General features: G+C 34.6%; 1 protein-coding gene across 1 annotated transcript in view; it reads right to left on the reverse strand.

The window, feature by feature from the left end:
* LOC148952353 (cadherin-AgCad1-like) overlaps positions 1–23,036 on the reverse strand; it is a 229,081-nt gene that overhangs the window by 182,704 nt on the left and 23,341 nt on the right. Inside the window, exons 4-6 of the mRNA XM_089089826.1 lie at positions 7,111–7,335; positions 2,337–2,453; positions 439–523 (exon numbers count right to left, since the gene is read on the reverse strand). Of these exons, the coding sequence (XP_088945952.1) occupies positions 439–523; positions 2,337–2,453; positions 7,111–7,335 (427 nt within the window). The remainder of the gene's footprint in view (positions 1–438; positions 524–2,336; positions 2,454–7,110; positions 7,336–23,036) is intronic.

Here is a 23,036-nt window from a genome sequence, read left to right on the forward strand (position 1 = left end):
TTGCACCAAGACCTGATAAAAAGAGATATACGCCACTTAGTGATTTATATCTCATTTTATTCTTCATAATGGTACGAGATAGAACAATTTTGACTGCACCGTTGGATTGCTCGTGCTGAATTTACTTAAGACACATAAATAACTCATTTTTGACCAAAATGGCATACGTCAACCTTTTAATTATCGCAGTTGAATTACTTATGGATTTTGGTAATAATAATAATAATAATAAAATAGCAGCCTAACATTTTACTTGCTTTAAAAAAAAAATAGTGGAATATCTAAAATTTAATCTACGGATACTTACTACGTACGGAGACTTGAAAATATTTTGACTCGTGAAAAGGATTTAGGAGGGCAACACAGTCTTTTTATTTGTTCAGTTGATGAAACAAAGAAGTTTATAAAGAGCTTTATACAAATTTAAGCGAGATTTACCTTGACCTCCTCGGAGCTCATAATGAATCGGGCGATTGATTCCAAGGTCTCCATCTCTCGCTACAAAGACAGCTATTACATGTCCCTGGAACAAATCAATTTTTTTATATTTTTTTCTTCTTTTGGCAGAAATAGGAGAAAGTGAAATTCACTTAACCGGTTAAGGGAAAATTTTTAGCTGAAAAATTTCACTTTTATTTTATAAGTTGAAAGTTTTAGTTGCAGGTTGTTTGCAAATCTAGCAGCTATGCATGATGCAAATGTTTATATTCTTTTTATCTGCAACTTCTCAAAGATACCTATGAAAATATACCCCTTGGGCTCCTTATGTGACAAATTTGCACTTTTATGTAGCAAAGTTTAAGAGAGATGGGAAGTTAAGATTTTAGTTTTCCTAGTTTAACCTAGTGTCAAAAAAATTCACGGTGACTTTTCAGTTTCATTGCCTAATATGACCAAGATCGTATTATGAGATTTTTTGCAGACATTTAAAAAACCTAAAAACAACAAAATCAATTTAGAAAACAAAATTTTGTTGATGGAAGTAAAGAGCTAAGTTGAAACTTCTATCGAGCAAAATTTATTGCTTTGCAGTTTATGTAACCTGCTAGCTAACTCAAAAACTGGCTCAAAGCAGCTTGATTTGTGATATTTTCCTGTATTTGTAGAATTCTGAAAAATTAGCCCTTTACTGAAAACTGAGCTTCCTTGTGCTTTTTGAAATTTGAATTGTATATTATTATTTATCTATATCATCACCGGTGAAAGACTATTGAGAGCATGATAAACTAGCTATTTTTTTTATTTTCTGAATAGTACTTAAGGAATTTCCTGCATCAGATGAAACGAAAATATCAGATAAAGAACCCAAGTAACATTAAATTAAGAACCAAATTTTTTTATTCAAGGAAAAGACATACTAATATAAAAGCTTAAAGCGAATAGAAAATAATTCATATAGCACAAACATAAAATGCATATAGAAAATACACAAAACGAATAAAAATTAGAAGTTAAAGAACAGAACTTGAAAATAACAGAAACATCCTTCTTTTCTCAAATCCTGCTAGGAGCTAGAGTGTAATTCCTGCAATACTGAAAAGCAAATTGATTTTTTAAACTGAAAGTTGTATTTACCCGATTGTTTTTCAATACGTTCGAGAGGATTTATTTAAACGGAAGATTACGCTGCTGAAAATTAAATTAGACAATTTAGAAAAAAATACTAGTAAAACTAAGGCAATTGTTACAAAGTGGTGAGATTTTACAGAAGACTGAATATATTACTTATATTGGAAGTTTACGTACCTAGTTTAGTTTCAAGACATTTAATAAGAGTTGAATTTCAAAGGAAGAAAACATTCATAAAACGAGTGCAATTTTGACTCTTCAAGCACAATTAACTGTGACAAATATCCTGATATCAAAATAATTTCACCAGCATTTAGCATTGTGACTATGGTACTTATACATCTTTATTATTACTGAAGAATAGAAAGAGAGGCTCTTCGAAATATATTGTGTTTTCAGTGAAGCGTATAAATATACTCTAGCCTTTAGGTTTTTTTTTTTCAGGAATTGGAAACAGCGCTCTTTTCGTTATAAATTTTGTTCCTCTTAAGTTAGACTAAATTGTCTAGTGCTATTCTTTTCGTCCCAAATCTAAGAAGAAAAAAATAAATGAAGATTGAACAAGCATAATTAAGAGAAAGATAAAACCGGACGACGGGGGATTTTTAGCCCGTGAGTAAACTAAAAAGATAAGGGAGATATTTCCATTAAATATAAACAGAACGAATAAAGAGATCGAAGAAAACAAGCGACAAATGAAAAACTGACATTTTCCTAACAATTTCACTCTTATTATAGAATTGTGGTATTTTAATGATATAACTTACGACTTGAGTGTCCTCTGGAAATGAAATTATAGAAGGAAACCTACTCCATTGTGGTGGCTGATCCGGGCGGTCGTCAACAATTAAAGGAATATAAGTAGAAGCACTGAACAAACCATCCTACGAAAAGGTATAAAAGGGTATGTTTATAGAGTATAAGAACAAAGAAAGCCTCGTTAAAAAAAGAGGAAAAGACACCCATCTTTTCTAAGCGTGCATTTTATAAGTTGAAGAAACTCTCCTAGCCTTCAAGGAAAAGACATACTGAATAAGTAAAATTTTTAAAGAAATGAAGGGGCTGTCTAGGTTAAAGGAATAGCGTCTTTATCCTAAACATTAAGTTCAACTACTACATCGAAATATGTATCGGTTCAATGGAAAATGCTCTCTCGCAATAAAGAAAAGATAATTAAAAATTTTAACGATTTACTGATCCACATCAATTGCTTTTTCATAAGTTTAACCGGTGTGAGGATTACATTTAAAAAAAAAGACAAATGACAAGCAGTTTTGATAGTTTTCCTTAACGATGTTAGGGAAGGGCATGATTAAATTCCCTTCCCTTATATTTTCTGCTGCTTCTGTCTCCAAAAAGGCTTTGTGTGTGAGCAGTTGGAGTCATAGCACATTACATTGTGATCAACACTTCAGAATTGTAAAAACAATCAGAAAAGCCGGTTGCAGCCTCTTTTGGTTTAAAATTGGGACAATATAGCAGTTGTTACCCATTCCCTGTGCTTAAGAAATCATGTTTTCAGCATTGACTGTAACCTAGTAAAGAGCAAATCACGACAAATAGTAAGCAAAGTTTTAAAAAACGTTGAACAAAACTGGCTAATCAGAAAACAACTGCATTTGTTGTTGACTTATGAGTAGTAACTGTTATTTCAATTAATTTCAGCAGTTAAAGTCTAGCACAAGAAGAAATATATAGGAATTAAGACTAAGATCCTGAAACGCTCGAAAATGGCATAGGAACAAAATGAAGACACCATTGGAACAAATGAGTACACCTTTGGAACTGATATGCCCAAAAATAATTTTAAAGAGGATTGTAGTCACTCCCCTTCCCCCTTAAGTAACAAGTAAAATCAATTTTTGTCTCCTTTTTCCCAAGGGTGATCAGACCGCACAAATCGTCTGGGAATGTTGGGATAAAGCTCATTCGAAGGAAAATCGCCATATCTAGTGCACTTTTCATGCAACAAAGGAAATTGTGTCCTGGCAAAGTGGCGTTTTTTGCCATTTTGCGCCAAAAAATATGAATTTTGCCTAAAGAGGGGCAAAATGCCATAGCATGGAAATTTTAAGATAGACAATCAATTTTTCATTGTCTAAAATCTTAAACAACAGATTAAAGGCCGCATATCTTGAAAATGAGGAAATTGGGTTTTTACACTGTAGCCTGTTACTATAAATTGGAAGTTAGCATGGCTTTCAACCTTGAAGGTTAAAAGTCATGCTCTGGCCAGCCATGGCTAAGCAGAGTCTAAGTTTGAAAACCGCATGACTTGGGGTGTTTACCGCTGGATTTTGATAAAGTAAGATGGTAATTAACCGTAAGTAAAAAACACTGTTTTGCTACAGATTTTTAGCACTGTGCAGTTTGATTGATTAATTTTGTTAGGACTAGCAGAATACCACATGATCTCAGATAGATTTTTAATGACCTAATTAACAGCTACTACCTCTTATAAATTTCTCTTCACAATTCCTTCGTAAAGTGTCATTCTACCAATGGCACTTGTGGTGCCATTTCTGAAGTGGAAATACTGGAAAGTTTAATGAGGGCACTATTGTAATCTTCATGATTAAGGATCCTTAACAAGATTTTCTCTATAATATAATATAAAATATTGAATACTTCCTCTACCCCCTCCCTAAGTAAGTTAGACTAAAAAATGCGTCTTGGCTAAGAAATTACCCAAAGAATAAAATGGCAATTATTTAATTTCGTTACTATAAAACATTGAATTCCTATTTTTTAAATTCTTAAAGACAGCGATAATGATGAACTCCTCAGACTTTTATTTACATGACAAAGTTATACATGTCTTCTGCAAAAATTTAAGAGATGTCAGATTTAAAACCTACATTCAATGCCGTTGAAAAAGTCATATTGATTTCTTTAGTTTCCTCACCCAAGTTACACAAATATCTTTTTGTAAATTTTATTTTGCATACCTAAAAAAGAGAAAAAGTTGATCTATATAACTAGGATTTTCTTACGGAAGTAAAAGGCGAAATTAAAACTTATAATTCAATACAAATTATTGTTTTGCCGATTACTTAAGATATATCTTCAAAACCAACTCAAGTAAACTGACTTGTGAAATTTTCAGATGTAAGTAGAATTTTAAAAAAGGGTCTTGCTGGAAACTGAGCTTGCTTCAGTTTTTTTTTTTTAGAATTATAATTGCATTCTAAAAGTATCGATGTTATGCTCTCTGTAAGATCGTTAAGAGACTTATAAATCTGTCTTTGTTTTGTGTAGGATTTTCTTAGAATTTTTCCTCTTCCTCTTTGTGCACAAAAATACAAATGGAGATACACCAAGGATAGGTAGTAGTTGACTTACTACCTTGATACCCTCTCAAGATGAGAATATGTATCGACAACATTACTTTAGTGACAGCTTAAAAATTTAAAAATCCACTGATAGTTCCAGGCACCTTGGAAAAATAGCTAATTCTGTCAGCAAAATCGAATATATTAAAAGAACCTTATGTTATTGAAAACACAGCCAAGGTAGAGACGTGCACAAGAGTTATCTATCGTAGTGACAACTTTGAAAAAGCGGATAAATACATTTGATTATAAGAACGATCGGTAAAACCGGGAAATTCCGACAGGAGGGGGGGTATCCTCTCCCATGTGTATACCTGAGATACAAGCAGGATCTTAAATCTTCAGATTAAATCCAAAGATAGCATCCTCTGAACAGAGGATCCTCTGAACAGAGGATCCTAATATCATTCCTCATTAATAATTGTGACCTTCCTCCTTCCTGTATTCGGATGATATGCTGAAGCAACGACAAGATTCCCAAAAGAAAGAGAAACTCCTGTACCAGACGACGTGTGAACAGCTAATCGATCCAGACTCTGAAGAAGTCGTTGTCCTGTACCTTAATACTGTTTAAGCTATCTATTCACAGGGCATGATAAAACGGGACTTAGTACTACATAGAATGGAATCAGGCTACCCGCAGCTAAAATGTCTAATACATTTGATCGGAAAAAATACAGATTAAATCCAAAGATAGCTGCTGAACAGAGGATCCTAATATCATTCCTCATAAATAGTTCTGACCTTCCTCCTTCCTGTATTCGGATGATATGCTGAAGCAATGAAGAAAGAGAAACTCCAGTACCGACCAGACGACGTGTGAACAGCTAACTCAGATTCTCAGAAACGATATTCTGAAGCAACGACAAGATTCCCAAAAGAAAGAGAAACTCCTGTACCAGACGACGTGTGAACAGCTAATCGATGCAGACTCAGATGAAGTCGTTGTCCTGTACCATAACACTGTTTAAGCCATCTATTCACAGGGCATGATAAAACGGGACTTAGTACTACATGGAATGGATTCAGGCTATCCGCAGCAAAAATATCTAATACAGTCGATCGGAAAAAATACACACCTTAAACCTAAAATGAAATATAAAACTTTTGATGCTTAATTTTAAATAGTAGAAAAAGTATTGCAATATAGAGTTCAATATAGCCAGTACAGTTTTTTCGCGGTTTCCGGTTATTTTGGATTTTGGCTAGTTCGCATCTGTTTGTCTCAATTTATCTGTCGGTCTGTTCTTTTCTCTCTCAAGCTCTCTCTCTCCCTCTCTCTTTTTCTCTCTCTCTCTCCCCCCCCCTCTCTCTCTCTCTCTTTCTCCCCTCTCTCTCTCTCTCTCTCTCTCTCTCTCTCTCTCTCTCTCTCTCTCTCTCTCTCTCTCTCTCTCTCTCTCTCTCTCTCTCTCTCTCTCTCTCTCTCTCTCTCTCTCTCTCTCTCTCTCTCTCTCTCTCTCTCTCTCTCTCTCTCTCTCTCTCTCTCTCTCTCTCTCTCTCTCTCTCTCTCTCTCTCTCTCTCTCTCTCTCTCTCTCTCTCTCTCTCTCTCACCTTCTTACTCACACCTATAATGAAATATACAACTTTTGATGCTGAATTTAAATACTAGAAACAGCATTGCAATAAAGAGTTCAATATAGCCAGTACAGTTTTTTCGCAGCCTCCAGTTATGCCTGCCTGTCTCTTTCTCCTTTCTGTCTCTCGCTCTTTTTCCTTCTCTCTGATTCTCTCCCTCTCTCTCTCTGATTCCCTGTCTCCATCTCACTAAGTCTCTATTTTTCTCTCTATGTCTCTTTGTTTCATTTCTTTTTCTTGTAGTCACCCAGCCAATTGGTTGATAACATCAGTTATTCCCTGTGTCTCTTTCTTTATCTAGGATTGAATAAAAAACAACTTTTTTCGACTGAAAGTAAGGATCAAACTTAAAGCTTAAAACCGGGGGAATATTTCTCCCAGAGACTCTGCTACCCAAAGAATATTATCCCGGTGGAAAGCCCCCCCATAGAAATTTCCCGGTGGAAGTTCGTTTCTTACAGTAGTTATTCTCTGCACCTCTTATTTTTTCTCAAGCACTGGATCTACTTGTCTTCTACAATGTTTTTCCTTCTCGTCAAATTATGATTTATCAGGTAGTATTTTGTCCTTTTTTTGCTATTCTGCAAAAAACATCTCTACTGATTTAGTCAAAGGATAAAAAAAGCAACTTACGAACAAAACAATCTCCAACAGGTATGTTGTTTGCTCCTCAAAGTCTAATGATTTGAAAACTTCAATTTGAAAGCACTTTTCGTTACCATTACTATTTTGTCCAGGAACCATTTGGAAGTTTTGACTTTGAATCTCGTTTATTAGTACTGAACAAAGTAAGTTGGGCACATCTGCTTTATCCAAATCCGAGCCACATATCTGATGTGCTATAACTCCTATTTCATTCTAAAACATAAAATGGAATGAAATTAAAATAGTAAGACTCCCTATAAGATTGTGAAAATCCTTTTCGCTGTCCTTATATTTTCATATGTAACTAAGCTGGCTGAAATGTGAGGTGGCACAAGAAGGAGTAAGCATGGGCACAGAGATTTATTTCAGGGTGAATAAAAAATCTGAAATCGCCCAGCCTGAGACGTTAGGTAATTTACCAAGGCTTAGATAAGCAAAATGAAGAGTCTTGAACTTGTGCTTTTTTATTACTAAATTTAAAAAAGAAATTTTTTTGCAGATGAAAGTAAGGAGCGTAAGGAGCAACAATAAAAAAGAAGATGAACAGAAATTGTTTCGTATATTAAAGGGGCTTCCCCCTCCTAAGTACTCCGATCTTTACGCTAAAGTGTTCTACTTCTTTAAAACGCTTCATATTCTAATTAAACGGTCTTTATGTTCCAGGAGTCATTCTTAAGGAATTACGATAAAAAGTCAAACTTTGGCGTAAAGAGCGGGGTATTGAGGAGGGGACAGTTCCTTTCATATACGGAATGATTTCTGTTCGTTTTCACTTTTATTGTTGCTCCTTAATTTCAGTGGACAAATTTTATTTTTTTAAATTTAATTTCTGATTGTTGTTCAAAAAATTCCAGGAAATCCCCTTCCCCCGTGTAAAATTTATCCTGGAAAATTCACAGGTTTACCTGTGAGACTATGCTGGCTGAAACGTGAGCTGTCGCACGTTGGAGCAGATATGGATACAGAAAATTATTTCAGGGTGAGAAAAACAAATCTGAAATCACCCATCCCTAGACGTTACGCCTTTATCGTGGTTCAGATAACTAAAAGAGGACTGTTAGAACTTGTTTTTTTTTTATTATTATAAAGGAAGTTTATTAGTCCTTTGGGCACTTGTATGATATACCCACTACCATACAAGAAGTGAAGTTAGGTTAATCCTAATAAAATACACCTAAGTATGATAAAAATATGATATTTTAGAAACAAATTTGGGCTATATATTTACATATTAGGGGGGGGGGATAAAGTAAAGCGGTTCTGCATGCAAAATGTGTTAGCCAAAATTATTCTGTATATTATGAAGTAAGAACTTTTCTGACTTCACACTCTCCAAATGCTTTACTCCCACTACTCCCCTAATGTGCAAATATATAGCCCAAACTATATATTTTCATGTATTCTGTAACTTCTCTTTGTCTTTTCTCACGCTAAGGTGAAAGAAACTAGTGACAGAAACCGGTTTAGAGTGCGCCAATGCATAAACAACTTGAGTGGTAGTGAGTATACCATGCAAGTACCTTCCTATGGATTTGGATACAATGTCTAAGCAGATACCATAGTCTGAATCTTCAGGATCCTGATAGACAGAGGATGAATAATTTTCAATTACAAATTATTAGGTTTTTTCTTGATAAGAAAGTCATTTCCTGTCAAGTTTAGCACTCTCGGTACAATTGTGTTATCAGAATTTTACTCTTTCTTGTGCCTCAAACCCTTTTGGATGTTAGTCATGTAAAAATGGAGTTGCAGGTCGCTCCTGGAAGTCAAGGGAGATTTATGGATCCTACTTTTTTTTTCTAAATCTAGGAGTTTAGATGCAAATATAAATCTTATAAAGCAGGCGTATTTTTTCGTCAATGTCCATAATCAAATTGTGTTCCTCATTTAATAAAATTAACTTTTTCTACATGAAATTCAAGACTGACACAAAAATTCAAAAGAATAGAAACTACAATAACATAACAGGTGGCAGCTACTCAATCCATTAGATGTTTAAGCTGAAATATTCACGTTGTATTGACAATGAACATGCTCTTTTATTTATTAAACTTTTTAAATAATATTTTAAACTTTAACCAAAAAATTACTTTAAACCTTAGACGTCACTGACTCTCCTTTTAAAAAAGTTAAACAGCAGCTAAACCGGACACACTTCAAACCACCGTATGCTACAAAAATAAGCGAAAATCCATGTAAAGAGAAATTGTGTTTCCTGTAAAAAAAAAGGCGTCCTCCCACCACAGGAGGCCCTTATTACGGTGGCCTTTCTTACTATTTCAAAAATTCTCCAAACGGTCGCCCGTCATGTCTCACACACTATAAAAGAAAAATGCACTTATTCTCATAAAGGACAAATATCAAAAATAAAGATCTATTAATTCTTAATAAAATTATCATTATTAATAAAGATAAAAGAACAAAAAACCTTTCCATCATTATAACTTTCTCTCACACATATAGTATAAACAACATATCCAAAAAATACAAAATATTAAAGAAATTTATTATGATAACTCACTCTAAATTTACCATTCAAACTTTCTCTATTAACTCTACTTCAGCGGCTATTTAAACAGCAAAAAAAATACCCTTTAACTTTATGAACAAAAACAAAACTGACAACTCTGTTTTACTTCTTACACGCTCTCATCTGCCATTCACTCCTTCATGAAAACTCACATTCCGATCTCTCGAATGCACCATATCGCATGTCGAATCTTTTCTGGCAGCTCATTGACAATTTTATTTTTTGCAAGTTCATCATCTTCGGCATTTATCACCGTTACCCTTTTATATTTTTTTATATTATATTTTATATATTTTTTTTTACTTATTTATTAAAGTTGATTTGTGGTAGTATTACGCTTGGAAGATGATTTGGGTTTATTTCTGCTCATTTTTGGTTTTGGAGCTCTTTACTTGTCTTTGAAAAACTTTTTTGTGGAAAGTTTTTTTAATTCATTTCCGTTCATTTTTTTATTAACATAGTCTTTTTCATGGAAAAAAGTAAGATTTTATATCCTCTCTTTTTTTTCTATTAGAATCCGTAGTTTGGCTTGATATGTGTATGTTGGAGAAGTTTTCCAACAATTTTTAATCCTAACACAAATAGTATTGCTTAATTTAAGTTTATACCTCCTCAAGTTGAACTGAAAAAAAAACTTAATATCATTCCCAAGAAATTCTATCGATGTTTTTTGACAACCTGGATACACGTAAACTCTTTTTTTGCTTTGTTTAAATTTTAAAAACAGAAGTAGTAATATTGGTAGCACCGAAAGTTTCAAATTAATACCCCCAGTCGTTCTCGATATATTGCTTATTGACAACCATACACACAGTGCCTTTTGATTTAGTTTTAAAGCTATATTTAATTTTAAGCCATAATAGGCCAATTGCATAATTGTGGGAGGTTTACATACCCAGTATCCCTTGAGACATTATAATGAACAATATGGCTGCCTCAAGATCCTGATTGGATGTGTTTGGAAAACGAATAGGCACAGGAGGATGGCTGCTTGCCCAATCTCCCGTGCCTCCAATCTCTTTTGATTTAAAAAAGGAAACATAAATTTTAATCTTGAATCAACTTAGCTCCTTTAAAAGTTTCAATGATATTTCTAGTTATTATAGAGTGTCTCTGCCTATGATATTGCTTATATGTCCTTTTGTTAACGTGCATGAATAAAGTTTTTTCGTTTAATTGAAATTCCCCCTAAACGTTCCCTATAAGTTTCAGCTTAATACTTAATACCCTTAGCGCCATTAGTTACAGTAACTGTAGTGGTAGCATTAATACTATATGCATTGTCTTTTGGTGATTTGAAGATCATTGTCATCAAGTCTTGGAAGTCTCAATTTAATACAGTTGGCCGTTGCTATGACATTGCTGATATATCCTTTCGGTAACCTGTATATTTTTATACTTTTGTGATTTTCATCTTAATTTTCTTAGCCTTACAAGTAGTTGCAATAGAGGTAGCAGTTGAAGTAGCAGCAGCAGTAGTAGAATCAAATGAAGCAACGGTGGTAGCATTCACATATTCCTTTTGGTCAATTAATCTTCCCCTTAAAGCATTTTCTATGAGTTCCAACTTAATGTTCAAATCCACTCTTGAGATACGCTCTTTTGACAATGTACATGCACGTTTTTTCTTTTGAGTTAGTTCAAATTTTCTGTCAATATTTAAACTGTAGTACTGTGGTTGTAGCAGTAGTAGTAGAAGTAGTAATAGTGGTGGTAGTTTTAGCAGTAGTAGTAGCATACAAATATTACCTTTTTAGTCAATTGATCATCTCCTTTATGATTTCCTGAAAGTTCCAAATTAATATACTCAGTTGTTCCTGAGTTACGTCCTTTTGACAGCCCGTATACACATAACGTGATTTGATTTAGTTCAACACCCCCCTCAACCTTCTCTGAAAGGTTCACCTGAATGCCCTTTGTTTTTTTGGAAATTAAAGGTCAAACATGCATACCATTCTGAATAACTTATAATATGTTTAAACAGTGAACGAATTGCCTAACTTACAGCTCTTGTTCTTGGGGCTGTTAGGGGGTTGACGTCCCCGAAGGAATAATCACAGGATCTTTCAAAAAGGCTGAAGAAAGTGGGCGTCTCAAAATTTGGATTGGATGTTGTTTTAGTAAGCGATGATTGTGGGAGGTCCTTCAATGGGGCCATCAATTCCCTTTTGACTCTTAAAAAGAGCACTATAACTTCCAATTTCCAATCAAATGAACTCTATTCAAAAGCTTATACAACCAACCATTCCATAAGAACCTTATATGCCTTTAAGACATAACTTACAGCCCTTGCCTCTAGTTTCCGAGGGGCTATTTTAACCCATAAGGGTTTTTTTATATGATCTTCAGACCATTTTAAACAAAAGGGCTATCTCAAAATTCTATCATACACATTTGGGGAAAAGAAGACTTTGGGAGGCTATTTGCCCTCCTATCACTTTTGACTCATAAAAACGACACTAGAACTTCTTATTTTCAATTGAACAAGCCACATCTGAAGCTTATACGACCGTTCCATAAAAACCTTTCTTATTAGCAATGTGAAACTAATATAACATATAGACCTTGCCCTGATGGCCAAGGGAGGATGCCATCCTCAAAGACAAAAATTACTGAGCCTTTCAAATATAATTCACAAAATATTTATATCAAAAAGTTGATGATATGTGTCCGGGGGAAATGATGGGCATGGGGGGGGGCTGAATGCCCTCCAATCACTTTCGACTATTAAAAGAGGCACTATAGCTTTCGATTTTTAATCAAATGAGGCCCCTCCGAAGTTTCTGCGACCACCCTTTCCATGAAAACCTTATATGCCCCCGGGTATAAGTTACAACCCTTGCCCTAAGGGCTCTGGGAAAAGATTATTCTTCATAGACATAATTACTGGACCTTTCAACTAGGCTGAAAAAAATGGCAAATATAAAAATTCTGATTCGATTTATTTGGGGAACTGTGGGGCGGGGGGGGGGGGCTTGTTACCATCCAAGCAATTTTACTATTCAAAAGGGAAATATAACTTGAAATTGCCAATCGGACGAACCCCTTTCAAAGTTTCTACGACAACTCCTTCTTTACGTTGTGCCCTTGTCTAAAAAACAACAAAAATGGATAAGAAACAAAAAAATAATGCATTAAATACATTGTGCCCACATCAATCTTTACTTAGGCAGCGCAAGCCCTGTCTATGGTCTTCGGACTTTTTTTTTATCAAATATCTATCTCAAATTTCTATCAGATGAATTTTGGGAAAATATGAGGTGTGGGAGGATTGCTGCTCTCCAATCATGTTGACTCTTAAAAAGGGCATAAGAACTTTTTATTACCAATCTAATGAGCCCACTCCAAAGTTTATACGACCACCCCTTCAACAAAAATTTTATATACCCCCAGTACAGAATTTACAGCCCTTGCCCTGAGGGCTGTAGGGGGGAATGGCTGTAATCCTTAAAAGACATAATTTCCATTAAAACCATATATGCCCCAGGAGCATAACTTAGAATCCTTGTCCTGAGGGCTCTAGGGAGCCCTTGAACTACGCTGAACAAAATTTTTATCTCATAATTTTGATTGGATGTGTTTGGGGAAAGGATGGGTGTGGGTAAGAGGGGGGGGGGCTTGTTGCCCTCCAATCATTTTCAACTATTGAAAAGGGCACTAGCTCTTTCAATTTCCAATAGAATGGGCGCTTTTCGAAATTTAAAAGGCACTTCCTTCTATAAGTGCCCTGGTCAAAAAAAGAAGAAAAGAAATACATTATGCCCATATCGCTCTTTACTTTTGCAGTGCTATTTCGCCCCTTATGATTAATAGTTTACTCCTGGATACATTGTGGCATCACTACTATTATTTAAAGCGAATATGTTTGTTACATTCTTGTTATGGCATCAAACGGTGGACCAGACGGACTTTTTGATTCTTGATTACTTTTTTTGGAACAGTACCATCTTATTCTCACCCCCCCCCCCCGCCCTTCCCAAGATTCACATGTACATACATTTTTACAGTACAATAATTGGAACTTGAAAGAATCGAAGATATGTGAAAAACAAAAAGCTTTTCCAATTTCACCAGCAGTGTGTACACATTGAGGTGGGAGGGGTGGTAAAAACCTCACATATCTGAAGCGAAAGCTAAGAAGTGTTGATGGGAGCATGCATAGAAGCAAAAATTATTGGAAAAACTATGCTTGATGCTAGAGTTTCGAGGAGAAGATTTAGGGGAGGTTCAGATTCTATATACACATTTTAAAGTTTCCACTCAATTTGTTTTCTTGGAATTTTGACTCGCTGGCGTTTTTGCTCTATGTGGCTGGAATTGTTGTTTTTTTGGTAGAAAATGGCAATTTGTTTTGGTATGATTTCTTTCTTGGCTTTAAAAAGGCTAAGAGACTATAGATTTTCAATGAGCCACTCACGATCATTTGCGATATTTAATTAATTAATATCAAATCTGCAGCAGAGGTGGGCAGAAGCCCACTTTTTAAATAAAAAAAGATCACGCCATAGGAAATTGACATAATTTTGTATAATTGCTTATAAAACAGCAGTTTTGGCCCGAGCAGGGCCAACATTTATTGAGTAAAAATTTTTCTGAAATATTGAAAGAGGATCTATATAGCCCTCCGATCTCAGAGGCCATACTCCCGTGCATTATACCATTCATTCCTAAGCAAAAATTTAGTCTAAAAAATGAACCATTGTTCTAGCACGCTTATCTAATAAAACTAATTGCCATACAGTGTCGCACAGTTGTACAATATCATTAGAATTCTGGTCAATAGATTCTCTTATGGGAAGGGGGATGTACCTAAGCCCAAGAAAATTTTTTTAGGCCCCCCATGTCTTCAAATTTTACCATCCATTCCTAAGCAAAAATGTAGTCTAAAAATGAACCATTGTTCTAGCCCGCTTATCTAATAAAACTAATTGCCATACAGTGTCGCACAGTTGTACAATATCATTAGGATGCTGGTCAATAGATTCTCTTATGGGAAGGGGGGATGTACCTAAGCCCAAGAAATTTTTTTTAGGCCCCCCATGTCTTCAAATTTTTTTTCGAGAAATGATTCAGATGAATCAAACGAATATTAAAATAATTATGGATTTAACTTCGGACTCTCTTCACTAGAAGGAAAATATACGCGTATAAACAGAGATTTCCTCAAATTAGAAGCAACCCTAGGTATGATATTAAAAACGAACAGGAATTGAAGTAAAAAATAAAATAAAATTTAAACTTAAACTTAAATCAAGCATAAATTATTTCGTATATGCGGGATGATATTCCCTTCCAAATCACCCGCTTTTTAAACCCAAGTTTAGCTTTTTGTCCCTGATGCGTCAACCCAAAATAAATCCGATCTTTCATCATTTAGTTCTATGACTCTGTACCTTAGTTTTGCCCTAGAAATTATGTATGGACGGATGGTTGATATACTTATCTGTCAACAAGTGAAATAACACCCTTTTTATGCCATCCTAAAGAGGGTTTATGCCAAATTTGCTTCTCGCTCACTCGGACTATCTGTTGTGGCTTTTTCTACAACTAAACACTGGCTTGATGCCCGCAACTGCTTGATTTTAATTAAACATTAGTAGTATTGCCATAGGCACTCCCAGCGCAGCCTACCCCCTTCAAATCCCGATCCGGAAACTTTTTTTAAAGTTGTAGGTATTAGGCTACTCCCCGGGAGCCCTATTACGTCATAGCAGCCATGGGAAAATTAACATTGGATGTTATTGTTGGTTATGTTTGATGTTCGTTATGTTTGTTGGTTGATGGTTATGTTTGATGGTTGTTGGTTATGTTATGTTTAGTGTATGTTGGATGTTTGATGTTTGTTGGTTGATGGTTATGTTTGTTGGTTATGTTTGTTGTATGTTGTTTGTTGGTTAGGACAGTTATGTTTGATGATTGAAGGAAATACCCCTTTTTCATTGAGCTAAATTTATGAATATTTCACAATATCCTAACAATAGATTCCACCCTCCACCTAGCACTCATTTTCAGAGGGCGAATTGATAATAGATGCAATTTTTAGGCATTATTGTGCCTTATAAAAGGATAAAATATAAACAATAACATGCGTAATTTAAGGAAAGACGAGGCGAGAGGACTCGAGGGGAGGAGGAAGTCTTTATGGGGGGGCCTGTTTTCGCCGTCGCCAGATCAACACTACATTTTTATGTTTATATTTTTTGTTGCGCAAAGTGGTAATTTTCAATGTTTTTTTCGGTATTCATTTATTTTTAGCCCGGAGTGGTCCCCCCTCTACTAGGGTACCTGCCCGCTCACTGGCCGCCTCCGAGGGAGTATCCAGTCCACCGAGCGCTTTGTCTCAGCCCCTGACTAAACCCAAAACACATTTTTCAGCAAAATATTAAAACACGCAAAGGCGGGGAAATTCAATTTCGAGAAAGTCTTGTTCCCACCCATCCCGTGCACTGCAGGACAGTTTGATCATTGTCTACTCCTTCTGGGGACATAATCTGGACTTCGGCTGAGGTTAAAAGATGGTCTTGCTCGAGATAGTTTAAAAAGTAGTAATCATAGTGAAATATCATACAATTTCTAGGACATACGCCCCTCTGACATTAAATCATCCCTGTTTCTAGCACTCAGCTAGCAGGATTCCCAGCCCTGAGAGGCTTCCCAGGATTCCAGACATTTTAATATTTTTCTGTATTGCCAAGATTCCTACCCATTTTTGATACATTGTTTTCTGGATGATTCCCATTATATCCGTGATCAGGTCTAATATGAATGACGCCATTGTATCTTGCAAGCTACACTAAAAGGACCCCATGGGGGAATTCCCCAAGCACGGCACACACGTGGGTGCTGCGTAATAATGGTGACGCACATCTTAAGCAATGACACCTAATGAGTGAGGTTGGAAGATAAGTGGCTCATCTTGTGTGGAGGGAGAGAACCGTTAAGAAGAATACTTATGGCTCAGAATGCAATGGCGCTGCGACAATTTTTTCACACTGGCACCAGCCTTCATCAACCTCCTCTCCATCATCTATGTAGTACCACTCCCCCGCCCCTATGATATTTTTAACCTTTCTCGCTCCGAAAATTAGCTAAAGTATCGCATTAAACACTATATTTTTGAAAAAAGAGAAGTCATCCCCAATTCTTTGCTAGTTTTTTATACTCTAAGCATTTCACCCCACAACGTCAAACTATTACTGCTCTGTAACAACCCTCGGAAACTGCCAGGGATTCAAGGGAAAAAGTCCAAAATGAGATTTGAAAAATCAACAGACTGTACCACTAACCAGGCAAACCACGACGCAACAGTACAAAAATTCCAAGTCTTACATTTCAAGGAATAAAATCCAAAATAAACTTTGAAACATCTACAGAATATAACAGTAACAAGGTAAACCAGGGCAAAAATATTCCAAGTCTTACATTTCAAGGAAAAATTCCAAACTGAACTTTGAAACATCAATTGAATGTAAAAGTGACAAGGTAAACCAGTATAAAAATATTCCAAATCTTACATTTCAACGAAAAATCCTGAGATGAACTTTGAAGCATCAGCAGAATGAAGCACTGACATGATAACCCATGAGAAAACACTACAAAAATATTCCGAATCTCACTTTTCAAGGAAAAAATCCATAGTGAACTTTGATAGTGTTTGTATGTCTGTGTGTCTGTGTGTGTGGTTCAGTGTGGGTTTTGTGGTGTGTGTTTTGGGGTTTTTTTTGTATGTTTTTTTTTTGTTTTTTTGTTTTTTTGTTTGTTTGTTTTTGTGTGTGTTTGTTTTTGTTTGTTTTTGTTTTTTTGTGTATGTTTTTTTGTTTTTCTTTTTATGTGTGTGTTTGTTTGTTTCTGTGTGTGTATGTGTTTGTGTTTGTGTGTGTGTGTGTGTGTGTGTGTGTGTGTGTGTGTGTGTGTGTGTGTGTGTGTGTGTGTGTGTGTGTGTGTGTGTGTGTGTGTGTGTGTGTGTGTGTGTGTGTGTGTGTGTGTGTGTGTGTGTGTGTGTGTGTGTGTGTGTGTGTGTGTGTGTGTGTGTGTGTGTGTGTGTGTGTGTGTGTGTGTGTGTGTGTGTGTGTGTGTGTGTGTGTGTGTGTGTGTGTGTGTGTGTGTGTGTGTGTGTGTGTGTGTGTGTGTGTATGTGTTTGTGTATGTGTGTGTGTGTGTGTGTGTGTGTGTGTGTGTGTGTGTGTGTGTGTGTGTGTGTGTGTGTGTGTGTGTGTGTGTGTTTGTGTGTGTGTGTGTTTGTGTGTTTTTGTTTGTGTGTGTGTATATGTGTGTTTGTATATGTTTTTCTTTTTGTTTTTATGTGTGTGTGTGTTTTTGTGTGTGTTTGTATCTGTACTTGTGTGTGTTTGTGTTTCTTTTTGTGTATGTGTGTGTGTGTGTTTGGAACTGTGTTACATTGGAACTCTATCTATGATAATTTACTAAAATCTGACAGAGTAAAGTTCAGTTCACTAAATATAGTTGATTTCTGTCAAAAAGTTAGACCATTGAACACTTATGAACCAATTTCATGACGGTCAAAGAGGTTAGGTTCTACTTTTTCTTTGAAAAGCATTAGAGATTGAAACGATATGTAGTTTTATTTGATTTAGTTTATAAACTTATGTTTTACATTGTTTTAGTTTAGTTTTACTACTGATGACGGTTACTGTACATGTGACCGAAATATCTGGTATTTTTTTGTGAAATTTAGTATACACTGTCTATTAAAAAGGATTTTATCCCTATTTTGGAATTTTATTTTATAACACCATAACCAACAAACATAACCAATAAACAACAAATATAACCAACAAACAACAAAAATCAAACATAGCCAAGAATCATAACCAAAAAACATGATCAACAAACATGACCAACAAGCAACAATCATAACCAACAATCATAACTCACAACCAACCAACATAACAAACAAACATAACCATCAAACAATAACCAACATAACCAACACTCATAAGAAAGAACCAACAACCAATATAACCGGCAAACATCAAACATAACCAACAAAAATAACCCACAACCATCAAACAAAACCAAAAAACGCATCCAACAAACATAACCAGCAAACATCAGCAACAAAAAACAATCACATCCAACCAACATAACTAACGAACAACAAACATCAAACAAAACCATCAAATATCACCATCATAACCAACAAACAACATCCAACAAACATAACCAACAAACATCAAACATCCAACACACATCAAACATAACATAACCAACAACGATCAAACATAACCATCAACCAACAAACGTAACCAACAACCAACAAACAAACATCAAACATAACAAACAATAACATATAATGTTAATTTTCCTATGGCTGCCGTGACCTAACAGGGCTTCCAGGGAATAGCCTAATACCTTCAAATTAAAAGAAAAAAGTGTCCGGATCGGGATTCAAAGTGGGTTGGCTGCGCTCGAAGTGCCTATGACGATACTACTAACATTTTGTGTTAAGGGGTATAAAATTGTTCTTTCTAATACACCTCAACACTGTTGCACTAGAAGTTTCCATGGAAAATATACTGTCTTACGGGTAAGTAATGCTGTAAATTCAAAGACACTAAATGGCCCAAGGTTATCAAAATATGTATCTGTAGTATCTACGTGATGGATTGAGGTTTTAAGTTTTAAATTTCAAGGAATGTTAGGGGAGAGGGAGTAACACCAATTTCTGACTTTTCAATGTTATGATTAGAAAAAATATTTAAAATAATATTTTGTTCTCAGTAAAGCACAGAAGACGCTATACAGTTTAGAAGTTTTAGGGTTGGTAGCCCTAATTCTTTTTTGTTGTGCAGTTTATGCACTTTGTTACAATCAGCCAAATTACAGAATGATATCATTTTCTGCTTTTCTATGAGTAACTTAGTTTTTGTATAAAAATCTAGTTGGGGCTCTCCTTAAGCTTAAGCCAATGAAAATTACCCCATCTCAATGGGGTGATCATAACAGGCCCCATGTAGAAGGGAGGATCCAAGCTGCTGGACATTTATAATTAAGGATTAAGGGGATTATGTAGGATGGAGGGAAGGATCTAGCCCAACCCATTTTTAAATTGAATTATAGTGTGAATTTTCTGCAACTCCGTAGTCGCGGTCCAGCATAATTATTTGATCTAGACACCAGTAGTAAGGGGAGAGGCACTTGAAAGGGGACACGCAAACTTACGCCTAAGGCATAGATATGTATGTAAGTTTTCAATGCATTGTACGGTTACCAGGGTCATTTGAGTACAAACAGGTCTACAGGTCTTTACACTCTAGGAACGACGCACTTTCAAAGTTCAATGTCTTTTTTTTTAGTTCAAAAAACCGGTGTCTCTTCTTTTTTACTCGCCTATTATTTTTTGTATATAATCAGGTTCCATATTTGATTCTCCATCAGTTTCGAGTCGTTTATTTTAGAGGATTCAATTTTTTTAATTTCAAAGAAAAAAAGTTAAATTCAAACATATTTATTGTTTTTTAAAAATAATAGACATAATTAAAATAAAATTTAATTAAGTTAAGGAAGAAATTCTTTCCTTACACTAGAACTAGGGGATACTTATACACTTTGAAGCCTGTTGTTTTTAGGAGCTGAAAAAACCTCTAATTCTCTTATAGGTTGAAATTTACGGTGTGATTTTTTATCAAGATCAGTGGTCTTTTAGATGTTTTTTTTAAAAAAATTGCTTAGCTTTTCTATCGGTAATTTGGGGTTAGAATAAAATATTTATTTTTTAATGTATTAATTGTTACAAAAGTTTCCTTTTTTATCAAGATCAGTGGGTTTTTTTTTTCTAGTACTTTTTTTTAAAAAAAATACATGCCATTATGAATTTTCGGTGTGATTTTTTTTTTATAGTTATCAATTTTTCTTGTTGTTTATTTTTTGAAAAAAAAAAAAAAAAGTTCTTTGATTTTAGAGCGGTAATTTTTTATTATAAAAAATTGTTGATTTTTTAATTTATTAATTTTTACAAAAGATTCCTTTTTTATCAAGATCAGTGGCTTTTTTTATCAAGATCAGTGTTTTTTTTTTTTTTTTTAGGGGTGTTTTTGAAAAAACATCCAGGCCAGTCTGCATTTACGGTGTTATTTTTATCATTAAAAGTTAAAAATTTTATGGTTGTTTTTGAAAAAAAGTGCTTAGCTCTATTGAAAAAAAAAAAAAAAGTTTTGCACTACTTTAAATGCCTAACATAAACTGAATTATTTTCCCAAACAAAAAATGCATTTTTTTTTTAAAGGAAGTGGACACATGCAATACCCCCTTCTGAAAAGAGGGCACGATATAGCGAAGGTGTACTAATGCAAGCTACAAGACCTTCAGTTATCAAATTCGATACTAGAACTACACAAGACCAGCCAATGACTGAGAATATTTTAATGACAGTGACCTCTGACCCCCGTGTTAGCTCCATATCAGATGGAAGGAACTTGAAAAGGGAGTGGACTGCCTTATATAATGCCTCAGCTCAACCTACTGAAGATTGTGACCTTAACCCCCTCAAGTATTACAAAGGAGTTCAGATATAGAGGTCCAATCGGAATTTGTAAGTATATAAATATTTTTTTTTTCTACCACTATTTTCAAAAAATAAGACAAAATTTTATCAGGGGCATAGCTTTTTAAAAAATTAAAATTTGTTTTTAAGATATTTAATTTTCTTTAATTAAACAAATTAGCGATATATATAATTGAGTTCTTTTAATAAATTTCTATAACAAAAAAAAAAACCATACCTCTTAACTTATAAGCAAGATTTATTATAATGCAATATTACTTTTAGACAAAAAAACAAAATATTTGAAAAAAACGAAATTGAAAACAATTGCTCCTATACAGTTAACGCGCGCTATTAGACTGGTATTTTCGTGCCTAATGCATTTGAATACATCCGCTATACTTATCAGATCTATCATCGCCTTTCAATCCGATATGAATTCTAAGTAGGGTCGTATGCAAATTGGACTTTAAATACCAAGATGTATATCTTCAATAAGCAATTTACACAGGGAAAAAGGTTTTTTGATAATTTCAAAATATGTCTTCACGGTAATGTTAAGAAACTTTATTTGGGTGAAGGCGTTTTTGATCATTTCATTGAAACACTTAGATGTTTTCGAGAAAGAATTTGAGGTTGTTCTATTTGAACAGTGTTGTGCAGTCAACGCCCCCAGCCCCCTCCCTCGAGCGGGTATCGATCCGCCTCCATCGACGGAAGCGCCCGGGTCCCACGGGTCCTCCCCGGGAGAGGGGGAGGGGAGGGAGGGTTCTAAAAAAAGGAGCATCCAACATTTTAATTGCACTTTAATTGTTGATATGGATGGAGAAAAGAGTTCTTCTCTCTCTTACAAGCATTTAGTCAGCACGTGTAAACTTCAATCAAACCAGGTTGGGATATACCCATTAAAAGACTTTTTATGGAGACTTTAGAATCATCAAACACATAAAGCGTGGGATTATAATTGAGTAAAATAAAAAGTTCAATATTCTAAACTCTCTTAAGCAGGAGCGTAGTATAGTAGTGTTGACACTTGATATTTAAGTAGCAATTGCCCCCCTATTTTTGAAAAAAATACCTTTTTGTGGTATTTATATTTTTAAAAAAATACAAAGTTCAATATTCGAACCTATCTTCAGCAGGAGCTTAGGATAGTAGTGGGGGCAATTGCCCCCCCCTATTTTTGAAAAAATAACTTTTTGTGACATTTATACTTTTTAAAGATACAAAGTTCAATATTTGAAGCTATCTTCAGCAGGAGCTTAGGATAGTAGTGGTGACAATTGAGATATAATGGACATGGGCCACCTATTTAAAAAAAAAAAAAAAACAATTTTTTGTAATTTAAACTTTAAAAAAAATAAAAAGTTAATAATGCTCTGAAATCTTCATCAGGAGCGTTGTCATTTTTTTTTTAACAGTGTTTTATAATGTTAAATTGCCCCCTATTTTTGAAAAAATACCTTTTTGTGGCATTTATACTTTTTAAAGATACAAAGTTCAATATTTGAAGCTAGCTTCAGCAGGAGCTTAGGATAGTAGCGGGGCTCAAACAATCGAATTGGACTCATATTTTTAATTTTTGTTTAAAAAAAAAAATTTTTGGAATAAAACAAATAATTTTTTCTAATAAAAAGACAAAATTTTCCTGACTAAAAAAAAAAAAAAAAAAATATATTTTTTAACATGTTCAGTTGACATTATGAAAGACATAAGACAATGTAACTTTTTTTCTTCTTCTTTTAATTGTTTAGGTGATGGTGATGGTAGTGTGACAATGACTATGAGAAATTGACAAAGTTTATTAACTATAAAAAAATTTACATAAAAAAAATAAAACTTTTTTTTTCTACAGATTAAAAATATATTACAACCACCAGC

This window comes from Artemia sp. Qi Xiang Cuo, chromosome 5 (genome assembly GCF_049724085.1).
Source record: "Artemia sp. Qi Xiang Cuo chromosome 5, ASM4972408v1, whole genome shotgun sequence".
Taxonomy (NCBI): domain Eukaryota; kingdom Metazoa; phylum Arthropoda; class Branchiopoda; order Anostraca; family Artemiidae; genus Artemia; species Artemia sp. Qi Xiang Cuo.